The sequence below is a fragment of the Pelobates fuscus genome, chromosome 6 (assembly GCF_036172605.1).
Source record: "Pelobates fuscus isolate aPelFus1 chromosome 6, aPelFus1.pri, whole genome shotgun sequence".
NCBI lineage: Eukaryota > Metazoa > Chordata > Amphibia > Anura > Pelobatidae > Pelobates > Pelobates fuscus.
Window position 1 is genome coordinate 175,427,133 of NC_086322.1, and position 19,774 is coordinate 175,446,906.

Here is a 19,774-nt window from a genome sequence, read left to right on the forward strand (position 1 = left end):
GACAATAGTGGTCTTGTGAGATATGTCCTCCCGGAGCTACTGCTCACAGAGACAGGAGACTTATTTGTAATATTGTTAAGCGAGCAAAGCAGGCAGGGGAATTGGATGTACTTGTCCATTTAGGGACAAATGACTTGGCTTGCAACGAGGTTTCAGAAGTAAAGGAAGTTTTTTGTGTTTTTGCCAATGATATACAAAAAAAAAAAAAAATCAGTGAGAAATGGGAGAATGCCAATGTGTGATTGATCCTAGTGTGAGACTAGGTTACCAATATACAGTTGTTAACTGGTTTGGTTAACTCGAATGGATAAACATGCCTCCAATAGCTTGTAATCTTACAGTATGCTTCAAATTCACGTACCGAGTGAGAGAATTAATTCAATGTTTTCCTATAGGGAAGCTTGGATGCGCTTGCAATTCATATGCATCAGGTACTAATGCTAGGAGAAGCAATGGATTGGACCGTGCAGGAGTTGGAGTTGGAGAGGCTAGTAAAAAGCTTTATTTTATTATTTTTTAATGGGTCACATGTGGGGACAGAGGCACTAAAGCATTAGGAATACAGGTTTGCATTCCTAACACTTTAGTGTTCCTTTAACACCAACTTGTAATCACCAATTTATAACACTTTCTTTTCCTTTTGGTTTAGTATTTAGAGATGTAGTTTTCAATTTTTTTCTGAGAGAGTTCGGTCCAGGCTGTGATATGCAAGTGTGCGAGAACAGCGCAGTGTTGTAGGTAGTCCACCAAAAACAACCAATTTTACATACTGACCTTTTCCTTTTATTTTTGGATAAATTATAGGGACACTCCAGGCATCCAGACCACTTCTGCCCATTGGAGTGGTCTGGGTGCCAACTCCCACTACTCCTAACCCTGCAAGTGTAATTATAAACTGCAATAATTACCTTGCAGGGTTAACTCCACCTCTAGTGGCTGTCTACTAGACAGCCACTAGAGGTCACTTCCTCCTTCATAGCACAGGAAACCTGTGCTAGAGCATCGCTGGACGTCCTCACGCTGTGTGAGGACCACCAACGTCGCTCATTTCCCCATAGGAAAGCATTGAAATTATTTTTCAATGCTTTCCTATGGGGAGCGCTAATGCGCATGCGCGGCATTGCCGCGCATACGCATTAGGTCTCCTCGGCCGGTGGGCGGGATCAGTCTCGCCCACCGGCCGACGCAATGCAGAGGAGGAGCGGCGCGGAGGAGGAAACACCCCTTCAGTAACCGGGGATTGGTGGGTGGGAGGGAGAGGGATTGTTTTCCTGGCACTGGAGATTCCCTTTAATAATTTTGAATTTTAAATGACTCCTCCCCATTTGTCATATATACTAGTAAAAGGAGAAGCATTACAATCAATCATTATAAAAGTTTATTCCATCTTCATTTAGTTTTAGCAACTTGGCAAGTTTTAGCAACTTGGAATAGGCGTTGCAAAAATGCCTGATATTTTGAAGCTATTAGCCTGTGTTGCCATTTTACATAGGCTGCTCAAACTATATTTCTGATATGTATTTTTTTTTAAAGTGCCAAATAATAATAGCAGCATAAACAAATCCCCCCCCCCCAAAAAAAAATCATTAAATAAAAAAATTAATTCTGTCATATACACACTACACACACACGTATGTATAAAGACCCAGGGGGTCAAAAACAATTATTCTTTCAATACACATTTAAAGTTTACAGCTCTCATAATTCTAAACTATCATAAGCTGCCAATTCTGAATTCAGCCTCTCTTGGATGATACATTCTTAAGCCATTGAAAAGAACATAATATAAATTATGCACTTATCTCTGGGGGAATTTGCTTTTGTTTTATAAAGAAGCCGAACCTCATCTCTGCACCCCACAGGGTTAATGGAAAGACGAATAAGCTAACTTTGTAATTCATTCCATAGAATTTTAACAAATGGCTGTGTATTTTTCTTCTGCAGAGCACACAGCTCTAATCAATGCTTATGGAATTACATTCCTTGAATATACCGCTAAAACCAATTAGGGCTGATTCTGTTGCCTTTGTGAAAATGGTAGCACGGACAGATCAATACTGCCAGTGAATGCGCCGTATTGATTTCTGATGTAACCATTACAGTTTTGTTTCTGATCGTGTCTGAGAGATTTCTGTATGCTTATATAAAATGTAATTAAATAAAGGAGGGAAAAGAAGTAGTCAACAAAAAAATATATTTTTTTATTCTTCGAACCTTGCTTTTAAAAAAAGATTAGGAAAAGAAAAAAAAAAAAAGGAAAGGAAAAATAAATAAATAAAAGATATCGTCGGGGTCTGACAATGACACACTATCAGCTTACTCAGAGAAGTTACATTGGGAATACACACTTTGAATTATACATTACATGAATGCACTGATTTATTGTGGTAATAACATCGAGCTCATTAAAAGATTCTGCTTTGCTGCAGTTGGAGGGCTACATATTGTTTACTGCTATAAATTAATGGCGGCACACAGAAGATTGTGGAAACCCTTGAACAATAGATCTCCGGTGACAGAGCTGTAGATCATAGCTTCCTTGTAATAAAACGGAGACAATGTATTGGGCTAATACATTTTACTGTGCTGGCCTATATTTTTCTGACAAGTGCTGTAAAAGATGAGACCATTTGACTATGTTTTAATACACTGTAAAAGCAGTTTACTAAGCTGCAGCACTATAAATGCATCCATACCACACTATAAATATTTTAGACTGCTTAATTAAACTTTTTGTTTAATTAGAGAGCCAAAAATCGTGCAACTAGAGGTCTGTGAGGCCATTTAATTGATACTTTCATATTAAGCATTTCAATTAGCATTTTATATCTCTGCTGTAAACGGCCCTAAATGTTTTGAGATGTGACATTTTAATTGCAGTGGTACATGTCATAATTGCAGGTAACCAGTGCACACTTCAGCATGATTGCAAATTAGTCAATTATCACTGCTGCATATAGTTATTTAATAGAAATAAAGTAATTATACACAAAGATATGTATAAAGTGCCATTGTGGAGCAAAGTTGTAAATATTGAAATGTAAATATAGAAACCGAAAGTGGAACAATAAGGATTTCTATATTTCAGGGGTATACAGACCCACCAGACAAAAAGACCTATTAAAGCCTAAGATGCTGTCGAAAAGAGGGATTGGCTTGGATGGAGGTCCAATCATGAACTGGGGGTAGTTTTCAATCCATGGTTCCTCTAGGTGCCCTCTGGGATGCCATGGTCCATCCTCTATAGTGCCTGTGTCTCTTTATGTTGCCACATTTGACAATGTATATTAATTGATGAAGAATTGCTTGATTTACTTGAATATCACTTTGTTCAACTCTCCTGAGATTTGCTACATCAAAATAGTGTTACTGAACTCATATCAAATTGTTTTTTTTTCCCTTTTTCTTTTATAGATATGAAAATACAGTGGCAGGTATCCACAAAATATAAAAGAAAACCACTAAATTATTTTTGTAATACCTACCCTCTTTCAGTGCTCATCTGGAGTTGCACTGGTACTTATGACAAGAGTGTTTTATGAAAAACTTATATTGACTGTGTCTCAGTATTTCTCTTATGCCTGACACTTCTAGACACTGGACGGGGCTACTGCCATCTAGAAGTGGAATTTTCCCAGTCATCATTGACAGCTGCAGTGAATTAGCTTTATCTATGGAGGAGCCAGAAGCTGAAGTGGACCTGCCGGAAAGAAGGCACCCTACAAGCCAAGTAGAACTCATTTTTCCCAGCAACAGTGCCACTTTAAACATGTTCTCTCCACTAAAGGCAATAAAACCAGTGGTGATTCCTCACAAATATAGGAGGCAATAATAATCAGCAAGGTCATGACAAATTTAAGGCCTTAAAATCCAAAAAGGAAACCAAATGTCCATCTCAGGTATTTTTTAAGGTCAACTATTTTACAACACTTGCGTCTACCTTGGAAATTCACCACAATTCCCAATTTTGTGAAAAAGGCCACTGTGAATGTTATTACATCATCATAAAGTGGCAATTTATAATTTTTTTTTTAAGAAAATTATTTGTAATCCTTCTTTTTTTTAACAATTAACGGTTTTACATGAGTGATTCCATTTAAATACATATGATAAATCAATTATTCACTTACAATGCAAACACATATAAAGAGACAGATACATATACGATTAATTTATCTTTAATTTCCCTGCTTATAAATCCCACCCCCCACACTTTTTTTTTTTTTTTTTTTTTTTTAAAGAAACAAAACCATTTGCTAAATGATCAAATATAAATAGAATTGCAAGAGAAACCCAGCATGGAACTGCTCAAACACTATAGAGGTTTTTTTTCCCACTATAGATGTCTCAGACAATATGGAGAAATCCAATCAATTTATCAGCAGAATAAACGTGATCAAAGGTAGATCAACTCCATGAATACAAAAAAAAAAAGACTGAATCCATAAAAACACAGCCATCACAGAGCAACACGCAGAGCAATTAAATTAACAAAGCAGGCTTTCTAGAAATCAGATTACTGAGACTACAGGCAGTTCTGAGCATAGATTTAATTTTCTGTTTGCCGTTAGTGCTCTCAATATACACAGTCATAATGTTGGCGTAAATAAAATTGTCCATTTATGATCAAACTGAAAAATATTGCTAAACAGTCTAGTAATTAAGTAAAATATTTTAGCAATAGTAAAGAGCTGTGGACATCTCAAATAGCCAGCAATTAAATACTCGTCTTCAAAGTACTAAATATGTCCTCATTCTTCATTTATCAGCCATGTGATATCACTGCTTACCTAGGTCAAATTAGAACATGCTTGATATCCAACCGGCCACCTGAGTTGCAATTATAACCATATAAACAACCAGTGCTCCTTAGCATCCCAAAGCATAATCTTACCACATAAGCCTTTTCAGTCTAACAACACAGATTTGAGTGTTGAAAATATAAATTCATTTTCTCTGCATTATTGAGGATGAAGTTGTTAAACACGAATGAACTGTTAAAGACACCCACATTATCACATTTTCACTTCTCTTTAAAGATTTATTACGTTTAATGAAATTTAAAAATTAAACATTTTTTTTTTTAAATTAAATGATGTATATTGATTTTTTCTTTGAGAAAATATCACTTTTTTTCTCATCAGTCAGAGCCACCATGTTGGGTTGGACTCTACTGTTATCTAACCAACTGCTGCTCACAATATAACTTGCATACCGCTGTGATTACTCATGCGTGCTCTATGTGGAACTGCAGTAGCAGGCAAGTTAGGTTGAGTTGAAGTAGGTCAGATAAATTTAAAATCTGACCCAGCCAACATGGGTGCTAAGACAGATAAAGTGAAAGAAAAAAAAATATCAATATAAATGGTTGTTTTATTAAATGTAATGGTTGTCCTTTAAAAAAGGCAGAATGATCTGAAGCAACAATGACAGAACACCATCCTAAATTGTGCCACGTGTAACAATTACTGCTAAGAAACAAAAGAGCTGCAGTTTAAGGCAAAGTAGAAAGGGTTACAATGCAGTTGATCAGACTATGTTCAACTGCATATTGAGTCTAAGTAATACAACACCACATAATATTTAACATTGTATTAAACATTGTATTAACCCCTTAAGGACACATGACATGTGTGACATGTCATGATTCCTTTTTATTCCAGAAGTTTGGTCCTTAAGGGGTTAAACATTGTATTAAACACTGTACATGGGCTTCATTCACTGTTAGAGTAGGAGAACGGTAGGAGAAAACCAATCTTTACAAGTATATAGCAAATAGACTAAATTAAACATAGAATAGGAGGAATGGAAAGCAATACAAGAATTACATTTGCCAAGTATGAAATTCTTCTGTAGCCAGCAGACTGACGAATGTGGGATTCAGTCTATATAAATAAAAATTTGCATCAACCATAGGGAAATGCCATCGGTGAGAGACAATACATCCATCAAAGCGTGGCTTCCTCATATTGCTTGCATGTCCCAGCTTTTAATACTTTGTTGACCTTCGTTGCAACATAAAAATGTTTTATCCCAGTACTGTTTTACAAGAAACTCATCTGCATGTGCTTTAACTATAATACAATCTATTTAATTTGGTTATTATAAAATTAAATAAAAAAAAAAGGAAGCCTTGATATTAGTGGTCCAATGAAACCATCAATTTGCGGAAAAGTGAAACAACCAACCACACAGATTATGATAGACATCTTTCTACATTTTACAGAAATGTAAACTCACTAAAGTCTTGAAATGCTGAAAAATACAATATAAAACACAGCTGTTCGCACAATATATAATTTTGTTTTTGTATTGACGACTCCTCTAAACCCCAAAATAAAAAAAAATAAAAAGTTAAACACTTAGCAGAAGATTAGGGGAAATTAAAGGAACACTATAGTCACCTAAATTACTTTAGCTAAATAAAGCAGTTTTAGTGTATAGATCATTCCCCTGCAATTTCACTGCTTAATTCACTTTCATTTAGTTGAATTAAATCACTTTGTTTCTGTTTATGCAGCCCTAGCCACACCTCCCTTGGCTATGATTGACAGAGCCTGCATGAAAAAAACTGGTTTCCCTTTCAAACAGATGTAAATTTACCTTAAATAATTGTATCTCAATCTCTAAATTGAACTTTAATCACATACAGGAGGCTCTTGCAGGGTCTAGCAAGCTATCAACATAGCAGGGATAAGAAAATCTTAATTAAACAGAACTTGCAATAAAGAAAGCCTAAACAGGGCTCTCTTTACAGGAAGTGTTTATGGAAGGCTGTGCAAGTCACATGCAGGGAGGTGTGATTTAACTCCTAAATGGCAGAGAATCGAGCAGTGAGGCTGCAGGGGCATGTTCTACACACCCAAATTTTCATTAAGCTAAAGTTGTTCAGGTGACTATAGTGTCCCTTTAATCAGTTATGTACAAATATAGGCCTTTCAGAGTATGGACAAAACAGAAGACAACTGCATAATTTTCTCTGCCTTTCATAATCCTCACTGATCAAACAGTACATGGACAATGAGGACCGGCTAAAGCATACACTTTAATAGAAAGAAAAACTATCTTTCTGATCCCTATCACTGGCAAATATAATGAAAAAAAAAAAAAAACTGTACATGGCTTGGTTTGCTCTCCTGTTACCAAGACGGTTTGGGGATATGTCCTGTTGCCTTGACACCTACTCCGTTTTCGATCCATATCGACATTAAGACAGGTCGAATAGATCCACCATTCTACCCCTTAAGGAACAACCTTTATATTTCCTGGACACCTTTTCTCAACTGTAACTAAAGACATGGAAGGTAATTATAGGAATATATATTGCAGAAGGAGTCCTTTCAAGACTGACAGAGTTAATTACTCTTGCCAATTAGAATACATCAATATGTCCCCAGACCATAAAACTAATCAGGGTTGATCATTAGGTCCACCAGTCAGAACACTGACATTAATTGCCTCCAGTTTAACTAGCTGGCACTCTGAGACGGAGGGCAGAGCCTACTGCACGAATGAGCAAACATACATAGAAATATGTGTTTAGTGAGACTAAAGTGTTTTTGAGTACTTATATTAAAAAAAATAGCTTTTACCATTCTTTCAAAATTAAATCTGGTAACTGATTACATTTACACGAGTAGCCTCAAGGTAGAACACCACTTACCTTGGATAAATCCCTGAAGTTGCTGGGAAGTGTGAGATCCAACTCTTCTGATTCATAATTGGTGATAACCCAGGGAAATACCGGGTACTGATTCAAGTCATTGTATGAACGTCCTGCAGTCGAGGCAAAATTAATATTCAAAATGCATGCAATACAAGTACAGATATTTGTTAACATAAATAAAATAAATATCCATGACATTTTAACTCCACATATATTTTATCTGAACACACTACACAACAATGAACATGTGATTTTTGGATTGCAACCCATACCCCATACTTTGGTTTAAAACTGTGCTCCATTTCTAAGAATGCTTGCAGAAATGCAGGATCGAGTCTTAAATATGATGCATGTCTGTGCTCGTTTGCATATCCAGGAGAATATTTCAGCAGAAAAGTGGAAACCTGATTTCTCAGAATTGCTGAACCCACAAGAGACTTTTCCTAAAGTCTGAATGATTTTGATGCACAGCAGTAAATTTTAATAAACTGGATAATAGACTACAAGAACACGGGTATTTGTTGGGGCAGCAGATCAACCTGCTAATACATGCACTAACCTCTTGTTTTGACCAATAAATTGAATTATAGGAATCAAAACAATTACAATAACCACCCTCCGATTGCAACCTCTTTGTAATAGCGCTGTCCTAAATCTTTGTTTTAGTGCATCTGAGCTTACAATTGCACTATTTGCACGTTGCCTCTTTCGAATTTATAATTCTGCAGAACATGTTGTGGTTCATAAATTAACACTATGGGAGACCGTAAAACAGAGTAGATATATGTATTACGATATTAGATAAATGATCAGAACAACATTAAAGGGATACACTAAGCACAAAAACAATTTTATCTTAATGAAGCAGCTTTGGTGTTTAGTCAGATCTTGCAAGCACAATGTGTTTACTTTAGAAGTTCTTATCACTTGCTAGGTTTAAAGAACTTGAACCACACACACGGCTCCTGCAGGCAATTAGAGTAGGCGATAAGACATTCTACAGTACACGCACTGCAATAAAAATGGTTAACAACTTAGATCTCAGGGGCATGATCTATATACCAAAACCACTTAATTAATCTAAAGTTGTTTTGACACTTAGAATATCCCTTCAAAATATTCTTTATGTTTATGTAGCAATGACTGCCACTGTACGTACCAGCAATAGTGTTAAGGAACATCAAATATTCAAAGTTTGAAATTTCTCTGTGCTGCCAACGTTGTGTCATGTTTGATGCTTTAAAAATCTGCCGGGGAGTAGCCAGAGAGATGCGCCTAAAGAGAGAGAGAAGTAGTGGTGTTAGATGTAACCTGCACTAAACTATGTTAATTAAAGTATATGACACAGAAGAAGTTAAACTATTGCAGTTTTGCATATTGCCATGTACAGCTCGGCTCAAACATGTGAAATTAAAGTATTGACAAAAACAAATGTGACATTGTGTAGTATTGTAAAACTAATTGCAATCTATATACAGCATACAAATCCCTTCATATGCTTACTTACCAGTAGTCATGACATCCCTCAAAAGTAGCCACAAGGAGAGATCCAAAATCTGCTAGCCTCATGTTTCTTACATGTGTTTAAATGCCCATATGTGGGGAATAAATTGCATACAACTGATTTTATTGGGACAAGGTAATTTTTTTCCCAGTTTTCAGTAAAAGCAGTTAGAAAAGTATAATTACACAGAATTATACAAAAATATCTATCAACTTTGCATAAATGCAAGTAGCACAACTTTATTTATTGGTCATTGTCTGTATACTGTATGTATTATTATATACATAGTTATAGTGGAGATATGCAAAATGCAACGACAAAGCAAGGTTCAACATGGCTATCAACAAACATGCTTTTTATAGTTTATGTCTATTTACTTAAATTTTTTAACAATTCTTCAAAACATATGCAGATTATTAAAAGAAAAAGAGAAAAGAAAAACTTGGAAGGCGAATAAGTAAAAAATGTAAACTCATTAGGTTTGTTCTGAAAGAGAAACCGCACAAGAGATGAGAGTGTGACAGAGTGACGTTTTGTTTTGTTTGTTTAGATACCTAGTTTGAGGCAGCCCAAAGTTCGTGCCAATTCCAACTCTGGGAAGACCATGAACAACCTTTTTCACAGCTGATGAATCTGGGAAGTTGAAGATAACTGCAACTGCATGAAGAAAGTATAGAACATTAATCTAATTCATTTCTAAAATACAAAAAAGGTTTCCGTGAGTGCATTAAATATTAACTATATATACACATACATATTTATATCTACATATACATAAACACACACTTACCTCCTGCTCTCACAACCTTAGGCATTGTATTCAAACACATGTATTCACTGTGTTAATAAACATAATACATGCTTACATCATGTAAAAGTTAATCCATTCAGCCGCAAATATATTGATATCGTTTAGGGATTATCTTATCATATATTGATTGATTCTTGTCAGTGATGCACACAGAGGAGCTGAAGATTTCTTTTTTGTTTCTTTTTATTTTTTTATTGTGCTCTGTTGGCATTTTTTTGTAAATGTTTATTTAGCATGCTCCAGTTCAGTTTATAGCTAGGTAGCATATAATAATGAGCAGACATGTCAGCAATATAGAAAAATACTATAGCCGTAAAGTATGAACCGGAACAAGGGTTTTGAAATTATAAGAATAAATCAAAAAAAGAAGACAGTGCTTATAAAACCACTTACAAAGAAAGCTAGTATTTATGCACAAATTGCAGAATTAGATTATGTGTGTATAACCCACAGGAGAGCATCCATTTATATGCATGGGAAAAAAATAGAATTATTAAACTATAATCAGACAAACTCAAATCATCACACTAGCGGAATGCTAGTACAAGGCAGGGATGTTGCACCAGATGAGGTATTTTGGTAAAGGACACTGTATCAGACCCAGGCCTTGCAATGAGCTGAAAGCAACTCCACTGACCCAGCCACCGATGGTGCATAAGTCCGTCCCACCACAGTGCATAAGTTATCCCCCTTGTAGAAATCCAACGAGTCAGCTCTGGTGTTGAACCAGAGATATTTATTTTGTATCTTCCATAAATATGCCTCTGTACAGAAGCTCTTGTGAATTGAAATTAATTGAAAATTTTACACTTCACAGTTTGTAAGATCTCCAAGTCGGTCATATTTCTCATACAAGGCAAATATATATGACAAAGTCACCTTTAAATAGGGTGGGATATTTCTCATTACATCTTTTAAATACGTAACATTTTATCTGTTTTCTCCTATCAGATCTTGGCATTCTATTTTGGAAACTACATTACATTATACATTATATGTATATGTATAAGTTGCTTCATGAACACTGCATATAAGTAAAGAAAGGTCTATTCTAGAATATTTTTATACTAAGATGTGCTTTGAGACGCAGACATTTAAGTAACAAAAATAGAACACAAATATGTAGATCGGAAATTGTAAATTATACATTCTACTGCATGACAGGCAAAGTAATACTAACAAAAAAATTGCGAAAAGAAAAACATACATTCAAAAATTTCAACAATTTACGTTAAAGCAAAATATATACAAAACAAAACAGACCGTTATTGGGCTTTGCATCATCCACTATAAACAATCATAATGTACATAATAAAATTGAATTATTCTGAGAACGTCATACACTCAAAAACATCTGTTCAAGAAAAAAACCAAGAGAAAAACCAAAAAAGAACAAGGGTGATCTGCATTTAGCCCTTGCAATGTCCAAATAAATACAGATTGTCTCTTTCTGGACAAATTAATTTACTTTCAGAAGTTGTGACCTGAAATAAAGTCTTTCCTAACGAAGAGTATACGCATGCAACACATCAGCATACTCCTTCCTCTTTAGAGACTCTTCAGATAAACACATAGCCAAGCAGGTAAAGCGAGTGGTACAACTGAAGTTCAAATCAAGGCACTGCATCCAGTGAAGGGCATAACCTAACAGGCTCTAACCCACTGGTTCCCAAACTTTTTACGCTCAAGGTGCCCTTAACCCCTTAAAGACCAAACTTATGGAATAAAAGGGAATCATGACATGTCACACATGTCACGTGTCCTTAAGGGGTAATATTTCAATATTTTTCCAAGGTGCCCCAACCCACAACTATTTTCTAGGTTGTATAGAAGTACAGCGCTGCGGCATACAGTGGGTCCCTGTTCGACAGAAATGCTTGCCGTTCAGGCACAGATCCAGAACCTAATCTTGGGAGTGGCACTGGTAGATTATTTAAACAATTCAGGCACAATAACCATTACATCACTTTGTAGTGGTTATGGTGCCAGTATTGCCCTCCTAGGGTAAGTAGTCAAATTGATTAAGAACAGTTTGACAACTTACCTGGGATCTGCTGGGATAGGGGCTTTAGTGTGTGAGGGGTGACTGTGCGTGTATGGGGGGGGGGGTGGAATGGGGAGTTATTGTGTGGTGTGGGGGTAGGAGGGCAAATTCATAAATATATCATTTATTTTTTTATGAATTAAAAATAAATTTTCATTACCCCCTCCCTTCTTACTTTTGCCTGGGAGGGGGGAATGTACAAGGTGCATTCCCTGGTGATCCGGTGGAGAAGTCTGGTGGTTAAAGTGGTGAGAGTGAACTCTAGCAACCTCAGGAGCTGCGAAAGTTCTCTTGGGAGATTCGGGGCGTTGCCATTGTAACCACGGCAATACTCCGAGTTCGTGAGAGGAGAACCCTGCGGAGCTGCAGGTTAGAGCTCCCCTGGTTCTCCCGCCCTCCCCTGCCTGCTTCCAGCATTACACTGCTAGTGAGCCGGTAAGGGAGATCGCTGATCTCCCCACCGCACCGGTCCTGCACAGCCGGCAGGGGAAAGTGATCATAGCACTGGAAAAATATTTTGCTGCAACCCTGTGTACCCGTCGCATAGCCCCAAGGCACACAGATGCTCTAACCATTACAACAGAAATTATTTATTTTTTAAATAAAAACTTTTATTTTCCCTCGTGGGAAACTAAAACTGCACAACACATAGCATAGGCTTTATACCCAAGCAGAGCAGGATAAGAAGTCAACCCACAGGTATGTACTGGCGGCAGTGATTATATATGTATACATGCTTGGAGCACATTCTTAAGAGCAGAGTCAATAGAAGCAAAAACATTTGGAAAATTTATGTAAGGACAATCATACCTCGCTTATTTGGTTTTATTGAAGCTTTATCGTGAAAGACCCACAATGTAGAAACCACTTGAACAGAATGAGCAGTGATCCTCCCCTAACCATCTTGAAGGATTTTAAAAATGTGAGGAATCCCAAAAATGAGTTTCAGTGTGTACCATGAGATGAATGCAAATACAGGTACGCACACACCACACCTTGTGGTAAATGTGACTGGAAACAGGCGTGCGAGCTTGAAGCAAGGACTTGGACTACCGGCAATTTAAATTAATGGATTAATAAAAAATAAAAAATAAACCTTTGGAACAAACGTCCAATTTCCTTAATGTCAAAGACAGATTTAATGTCTGGATGGATAAAGGACCTTGGAGAATAAGGTCCTGTCACAGAGGCAGTGCCCAAGGTTCACTATAGGTGCCCCTTTGGAGGGGACCACAGGAAAGCCTAAATTGAAGAGTCACTTAAAGCAGTTTATACTGCAAGTAAGTATTGCAAGTTACCATGTAAATCTCCCTTGTTAAAGTTAGTGTAGGACCCATTGATATTGGGTTACTGTGATGTAGTGGTGGGATTAACACGATATGGCCATATGGTGGAACTGAATCCCCATATTAATTTGCTAAGATAGGTGATTTTAAGTAGCCTTGTTACATGTAAAGCTGTAATTTTGTTTGCATGTGCCCTGTACCTAACTGTATTTTGTATATGTTTTGCATCACCTTATCTAGCTGTACACATGCAAGAGATTTTTGTGATTCCCATCCTACAGATGGACAAAGGACCCATGAAGAGGGCACAAGTGGAACAGTGTTTGCGGTATCACTATGAGATACAGAACTTCCATGAAGTCTGCTAGCGCAGGTTTAGGCAGAGCCTGAAGCCAGGAGCAAGAGGAGCAAAGTTTCTCCACCTGAACCTCTGGAAGGTACAGCTTTAATTAGGGAGTTAACTTTTAAACCCAAGAAATTGAACTCAAGGCACCAGTGAGGTCTTTATCCACCAGGAGGATGGATACAGTTGAACAGCTACATCTTAAGAGGCCGATTGTAGCAGGATATTACTCAGGAGGTAAAAGGAAACCATGATATTCAAATTCTGCAGATGGGCCAACTAAGCTTGTAGGTGCAGACTTGAAAAGCAAAATCTTTGAGAGTATCATGGAAAGGGAGAAACAGACGGAGCTTATTCCAAGGAGGGTAATGCTCTAAGTCAAGCTGGTAACTAAAGGAAAAAAAAACTACAAGCTTGCCTTCCAACTGTTCTGAATCTGGCAAACCATATTGATTTTGTGCTCCTGCCGTCCCAGGTTTGTTCCCCATTTTTTTTAGGACAAAGGGAAACTGTCCTTAGAAAGTTTAGTGCAAAATTAGGCATGCTCGCACTAAGCTGGGGAAAGTAGGATCATCCAGAGAGCATTGTGTACTTGAGCCACCCTTAATGGGGACATACCACCATGATTGCTAGTCATGTGCCAATGAAAAAGAAATGTCAGCAACTCCTGCCTGTCAAAAATAAAGTTGTACTTTAATCAGAGTTTCAACAGATCTACTATCCTCCTGGGAGGCAGAAACAAAATTTGGAATTTTAGAGGATAGGATAAAGTGAGGAGAGTGTGCTGTATTGTTCAATTATGTGTCTTTCTACTTCTTCTGGTTGGGAGTTGGACTTTATCCTATATGTCACTATACTTAAGCTCTCATCAAAAGAAATAAACTACTTTCAAGAATAAAATATATTTAAAAAAAGCCCAAAACTACCTCTAGAACACATTGCATATTTTCACTATTTCTCCATATTGATTTAAAGGAACACTCCAACCCCCAGAGCAACTTACGCTGATTTAAGGGATTATGGGGGCAGAGTATTTAGGCATCATCTTACCTTCAAGGGTTCAAACATTTGGCTAAAGTGACGGGATAATGGCAAACATTGATGCTGGAGCCGCACCTTAGAGGTAAGAAAAGTCAGACACATCTGCCCCATGACATAAATGTGCTTAAAGGGACACTATAGTCACCAGAACATCTACAGTATATTGCATGTGTTCTGGTGAGTAGAATCATTCCTTTCAGGCTTTTTGCTGTAAACACTGCCTTTTCAGAGAAAATGCAGTGTTTACATTACAGCCTAGTGATAACTTCACTGGCCACTCCTGCTAGAGATCCTTCCTGGGTCATTGCTGCCTAAAATGCATCACAACATTCAGTATCTCCACCCTCTGCATGCAGACACTGAACTTTCCTCAGAGAGATGCATTGATTCATTCATCTCTATAAGGAGATGCCGATTGGCCAGGGCTGTGTTTGAATCATGCTGGCTCTGCCCCTGATCTGCCTCCTTTACAGTCTCAGACAATAATATGGGGAAGCACTATAATTCGCTCAGGCCACCACTTGTTAAGTCAGCAGACTGGGGCAGGTCAGAGCCAGAACTAGCAGCTCCAGACTTGATTGCAAGTAAGATTTTACTATATTTAGGGAGGCAAGAGGGGCCAGGGAGGGCTAGATGGTGGTTTTAACACTAGAGGGTCAGGAATACATGTTTGTGTTCCTGACCCTATATTGTTTCCTTTAAGTTACCTTAAAACCCACAATCATGTAGACATACCATGTAAGTTAATTCTATTGTAAAGACACGCACTAACGTTTATAATACAAGTCTTTATTTCTAACATTAGTGTGTGTTTTGCTATTTTCTTTCCTTTAGTCAATCCAGTGCTTCACCATAAGGAACCACTTGGGGAATAGTGTGCACGTGCTGCAATCACGGAACATTCAGTATCTCCTCAATGCATCTCTAAGGGGAGTCTCAAGTATATCCATGGTGAGCGTGACGACACTAAACATTGGTCCTGCTATGATTTCAGGACCGCACCAGGAAGTGCCTTAAGTAGCTGAGTGACAGCCACTAGAGCAGGGGTTCTCAACCCAGTTTAGAAAAAGAAAAAAAATACCTTAGAGTTGCAGAGGGGCAAAGGTTTAAAACTAATATCCAGAAGTATTACTTTACTGAGAGTGTAGTGGATGCATGGAATAGCCTTCCAGCTGAAGTGGTAGAGGTTAACACAGTAAAGGAGTTTAAGCATGCATGGGATAGGCATAAGGCTATCCTAACTATAAGATAAGGCCAGGGACTAATGAAAGTATTTAGAAAATTGGGCAGACTAGATGGGCCGAATGGTTCTTATCTGCCGTCACATTCTATGTTTCTATGTCTAAGGTGTCTTTTTTATTTTATTTTTTCCCCTAAACACCTTAGAGACACCCAGGTAATCCCTAAATCCTGTGACTGCATGGACAGTCTCTTTGCAGCAGAACCACTACATTATGCTATAGTGGTTCTGGTGCTTATAGTGCCCTTTAATTAACGTGGAATTAAAAAAAAATAATAAAAATGTTATATATATATATATATATATATATATATATATATATATATATATATAAATCTAATACTGGTAGAAAACCAATAGATACTATAAGTGCTATTGTAAAATTGATATGTTAAATTTAATTTAAGATTACCTCTGTTTGCCATGAATATTTCCAATGCTGTGTTTTGCAAGAGATAGCGACGTGAGAAAATGGCACGTATCTCTGTGAAGAGCCATTTTCCATGTAAGCCCTCAGTATAGGCAAGAATCTAAGGAAAGGAAAGGAAAAAAATATACATATTATACATACATATATAACATTTGTTTAGTTCTTCAACGATTACATTTAGTTTTAGATCCTTAAAGCATGTTAAATACAACTTTGCTTATATGACAGAGGAGGGGGAAAAAAAAGTGTATCTGTATGTTATAAGGATGTGCGTTAGGCTTGTTCACATAACTGCTTGCAGCACTAATTTTTTTTTTTAACTCCAAAAATGTGAGCCGGTTGTTTACACGCGGGTGTACTTCTCATAGCTTACTTACACCATACATGTGGGAACATACAATTTTGTTTCTTATGCACTTTCTTTGAAGCATTCACTACTGAGCCAGTAAACTGCCAACTTGAAAGGTATGCTGGAACCTTGTTAAGACACAGAAGGTCATTTTCCTTGAGCCAGCATTAATTGGCTCCATAGTGTGTGAGTGAGCATTTAAAGCAACATATGCTAATAATTTGTTATACTGGTTGCAAAAGTTGCTCTCTTTTTGGTTATATAAATATTATGTGCAAGTATACAGAACACAAGAATTAGTAAGTATTCCTTAACATAAGAAAACAAACCAAAAAAAAAAAAGAAATTCCTTGTAAGTTGATTTTATTCTGACACAATCAATTTTCTTATTTATTTTTGTGAAGTCGTCAATATGGACTAAAATGGGCTAACAAAATACTCTGGGGCCAGTGCCATGACACACTTGACACCATAACCACTATAGCCCTCTGTAAACTACTGTTTTGGGAGTGGCTTACAAAAAAAATGCATTGGAATGCTTTTTAAGTACTCAAACATAAGTAGCTTAGTAATTAAATGTAAAGCAAATGTTAAACAAGAGTTTTCTTATAGAACTGTACAAGGACATGGTGGAGAAGGTGTTCTTGCATTCTCTTCTTTATTATCTAAAATATTGCAGTATTGTGTAGGAAAAAGTTTCTTACACGCTCTCCCACCACCACCACATACAATGAAAGACATGTTATTGCTTTATTAAATTTTAGAGAAAAAAACGGTTTCCATTACTCGAATGTTGTAATAGCTTCAAATATTAGAGACAGTACTTTATTGACAGGGAAACATGATCTTGTAATTTTGATGGAGAAAAGGGTTCTAGTACTCTTAGATGATAGGAAAAAAATCTGTCTACATCTTCCTGTACACAGAAAAAAATATTCCAGTGCTTTCCCATGCTAGGCAAAAATGTTCAATACTATCCTGTATACTAGCAGGTAATTCATGTACATGCCAATACCAGACAAAAAGGTTTTAGCACTATCGTATACTGAAAGACTGTGCTTTGATACAGTCATATTCTGGGGGAAATGCTTTACAGCTCTACTATGGGGGGAGGGTGGGGGAACAAAACAAAACACCTCTATGATAATTTCTATTGAGATCAAAGAAGTTGGAAATCGAGCCTATGGAGTATCCTAAAAAGAATGGAAAGGGGATGAACTCTAGCCTGAGAACATTTATGAAAATAAAACAATTGTGAAATTCATGTCTACAGGCACTCTTCGCAATTACCAAAAGATGATTTTTTTTGTTAATATTACGAGAAGAAAAAAGAAAGGAAAAAAAAGAAATGAAAATCTACTTCTCTCTTGTCTAGCTCTTGGCTTGTCATATTTCAGGTGTGATTTAAGCCTTCGAAAGATGTTACCAAACTCTGTGGGGTGCTTTATTTCTCAGGGTTATAAATAAACTTACACGTTCATACAACATTTATGAGACCTAGCAGAAAATATTACACTTCTTAGAAAAAGGAAACATCTCAATTACCTGAAAATAGTTCTGGGTGCATCACTGAAAATAAGAGCAAGGCTTTTTCCCATAGTGCTATGCCATCATCTTTGTACTTCAAAGTCTCAGGAGTTCAATTAAAACTGGATTAGGTGGAAGACTGTCTTCTATAGTACTTTGTTTAATACTCTGACAGCACCCTAGACAGAGGTCTAGCCTTCCAATGAACCAGTTACCATGGAAACTACTTTACTACGTTTGCTCTGTTATCATGTCATGCTGAATGGATTAAATATATACTGTAGCCTTTACTAACTGGTACAGCGCAAACACAAACGCACACAATCTGTGTCAAGTTACCCACAGACACAAATCCATACATATACACTTTCAATACACTAGGTTTATAAAGCGCCAACAAATTCCACAGCGCTGTGCAATAGGTGCACTGACAAGTAGATTCAACAAGCCAAGTTGAACATGCAAGAAGAGAAGGTGCATATGAAATCTCACAAAAGAAAAACCTTTTGTTTATTTGAATTTAAGTAGGTTTCCAATAGAGCATCGAGTCTGCATGTAACGAATGGGACCAAACTATAAATACATACTTACAGTATCTCACAAAAGTAAGTACACCCCTCACTTTTGAACTGAACTGCAGGGTCTTGGCAATATTCTTATAGCCTATGCCTTCTTTATGTAGAGCAACAATTTTTTTCAGATCCTCAGAGTTCTTTGCCATGAGGTGCCATGTTGAACTTCCAGTGACCAGTGTGAGAGCAATAACACCAAATTTAACACACCTGCGACCTTGTAACACTAACGAGTCACATGACACTTGGGAGGGGAAAGTGGCTATTTAGGCCCAATTTGGAAATTTCCACTTAGGGGTGTACTCACTTTTGTTGCCAACGGTTTAGATATTAATGGCTGTGTGTGGAGTTATTTTGAGGGGACACCACATTTATACCACATTTGTTATACAGGCTGCACACTTTAGATTGTAGCAGAATGTCATTTCTTCAGTGTTGTCACATGAAAAGATAAAATATTTACAAAAATGTGCCTAAAGATATAATGTTAGTGCCATTTAGTTTATGGTTTGGTCACCTCTTGTGAGGGTCTCCCTTGCATTCCTGTATATGATTTGTTGCAATTGATCACAAGATTATGTATTTTGTTACACTGCTTTCATGACTTGACAAAGATTTATAAAACATTACATACATACACAATATATAAATACATACACACACACACACACACACACACACACACACACACACACACACAATCTTTAAAGGCACATTAACCCCTTAACGCCGTTACAACGTTCCATGCCGTCCCGCATTAAATGGGCTTTAAAGCCGTTGCCACGGCATGGAACGTCGTAACGGCTTTGAGCCCCAGGAGATGAGTTGCACTCACCTCCGCCGCGATTCTCTTCTGGGGGCCTGCCTGACAGCCCAGGCAGCCCCCCTCCGACAAATGAGGCCCCCGGGGGCCAAGTGATCGCTCTCAAAGAGCGATCACATGGCCCCCTATAGCTGGCTA

General features: G+C 37.2%; 1 protein-coding gene across 2 annotated transcripts in view; it reads right to left on the minus strand.

Annotated features, from left to right (window-relative positions):
• LRBA (LPS responsive beige-like anchor protein) overlaps window positions 1–19,774 on the minus strand; it is a 619,335-nt gene that overhangs the window by 168,756 nt on the left and 430,805 nt on the right. For both annotated transcript variants that reach the window (XM_063458500.1, XM_063458501.1), the window contains exons 40-43: window positions 16,348–16,465; window positions 9,725–9,827; window positions 8,826–8,941; window positions 7,664–7,776 (exon numbers count right to left, since the gene is read on the minus strand). In XM_063458500.1, coding sequence (XP_063314570.1) covers window positions 7,664–7,776; window positions 8,826–8,941; window positions 9,725–9,827; window positions 16,348–16,465 — 450 coding nt within the window. The remainder of the gene's footprint in view (window positions 1–7,663; window positions 7,777–8,825; window positions 8,942–9,724; window positions 9,828–16,347; window positions 16,466–19,774) is intronic.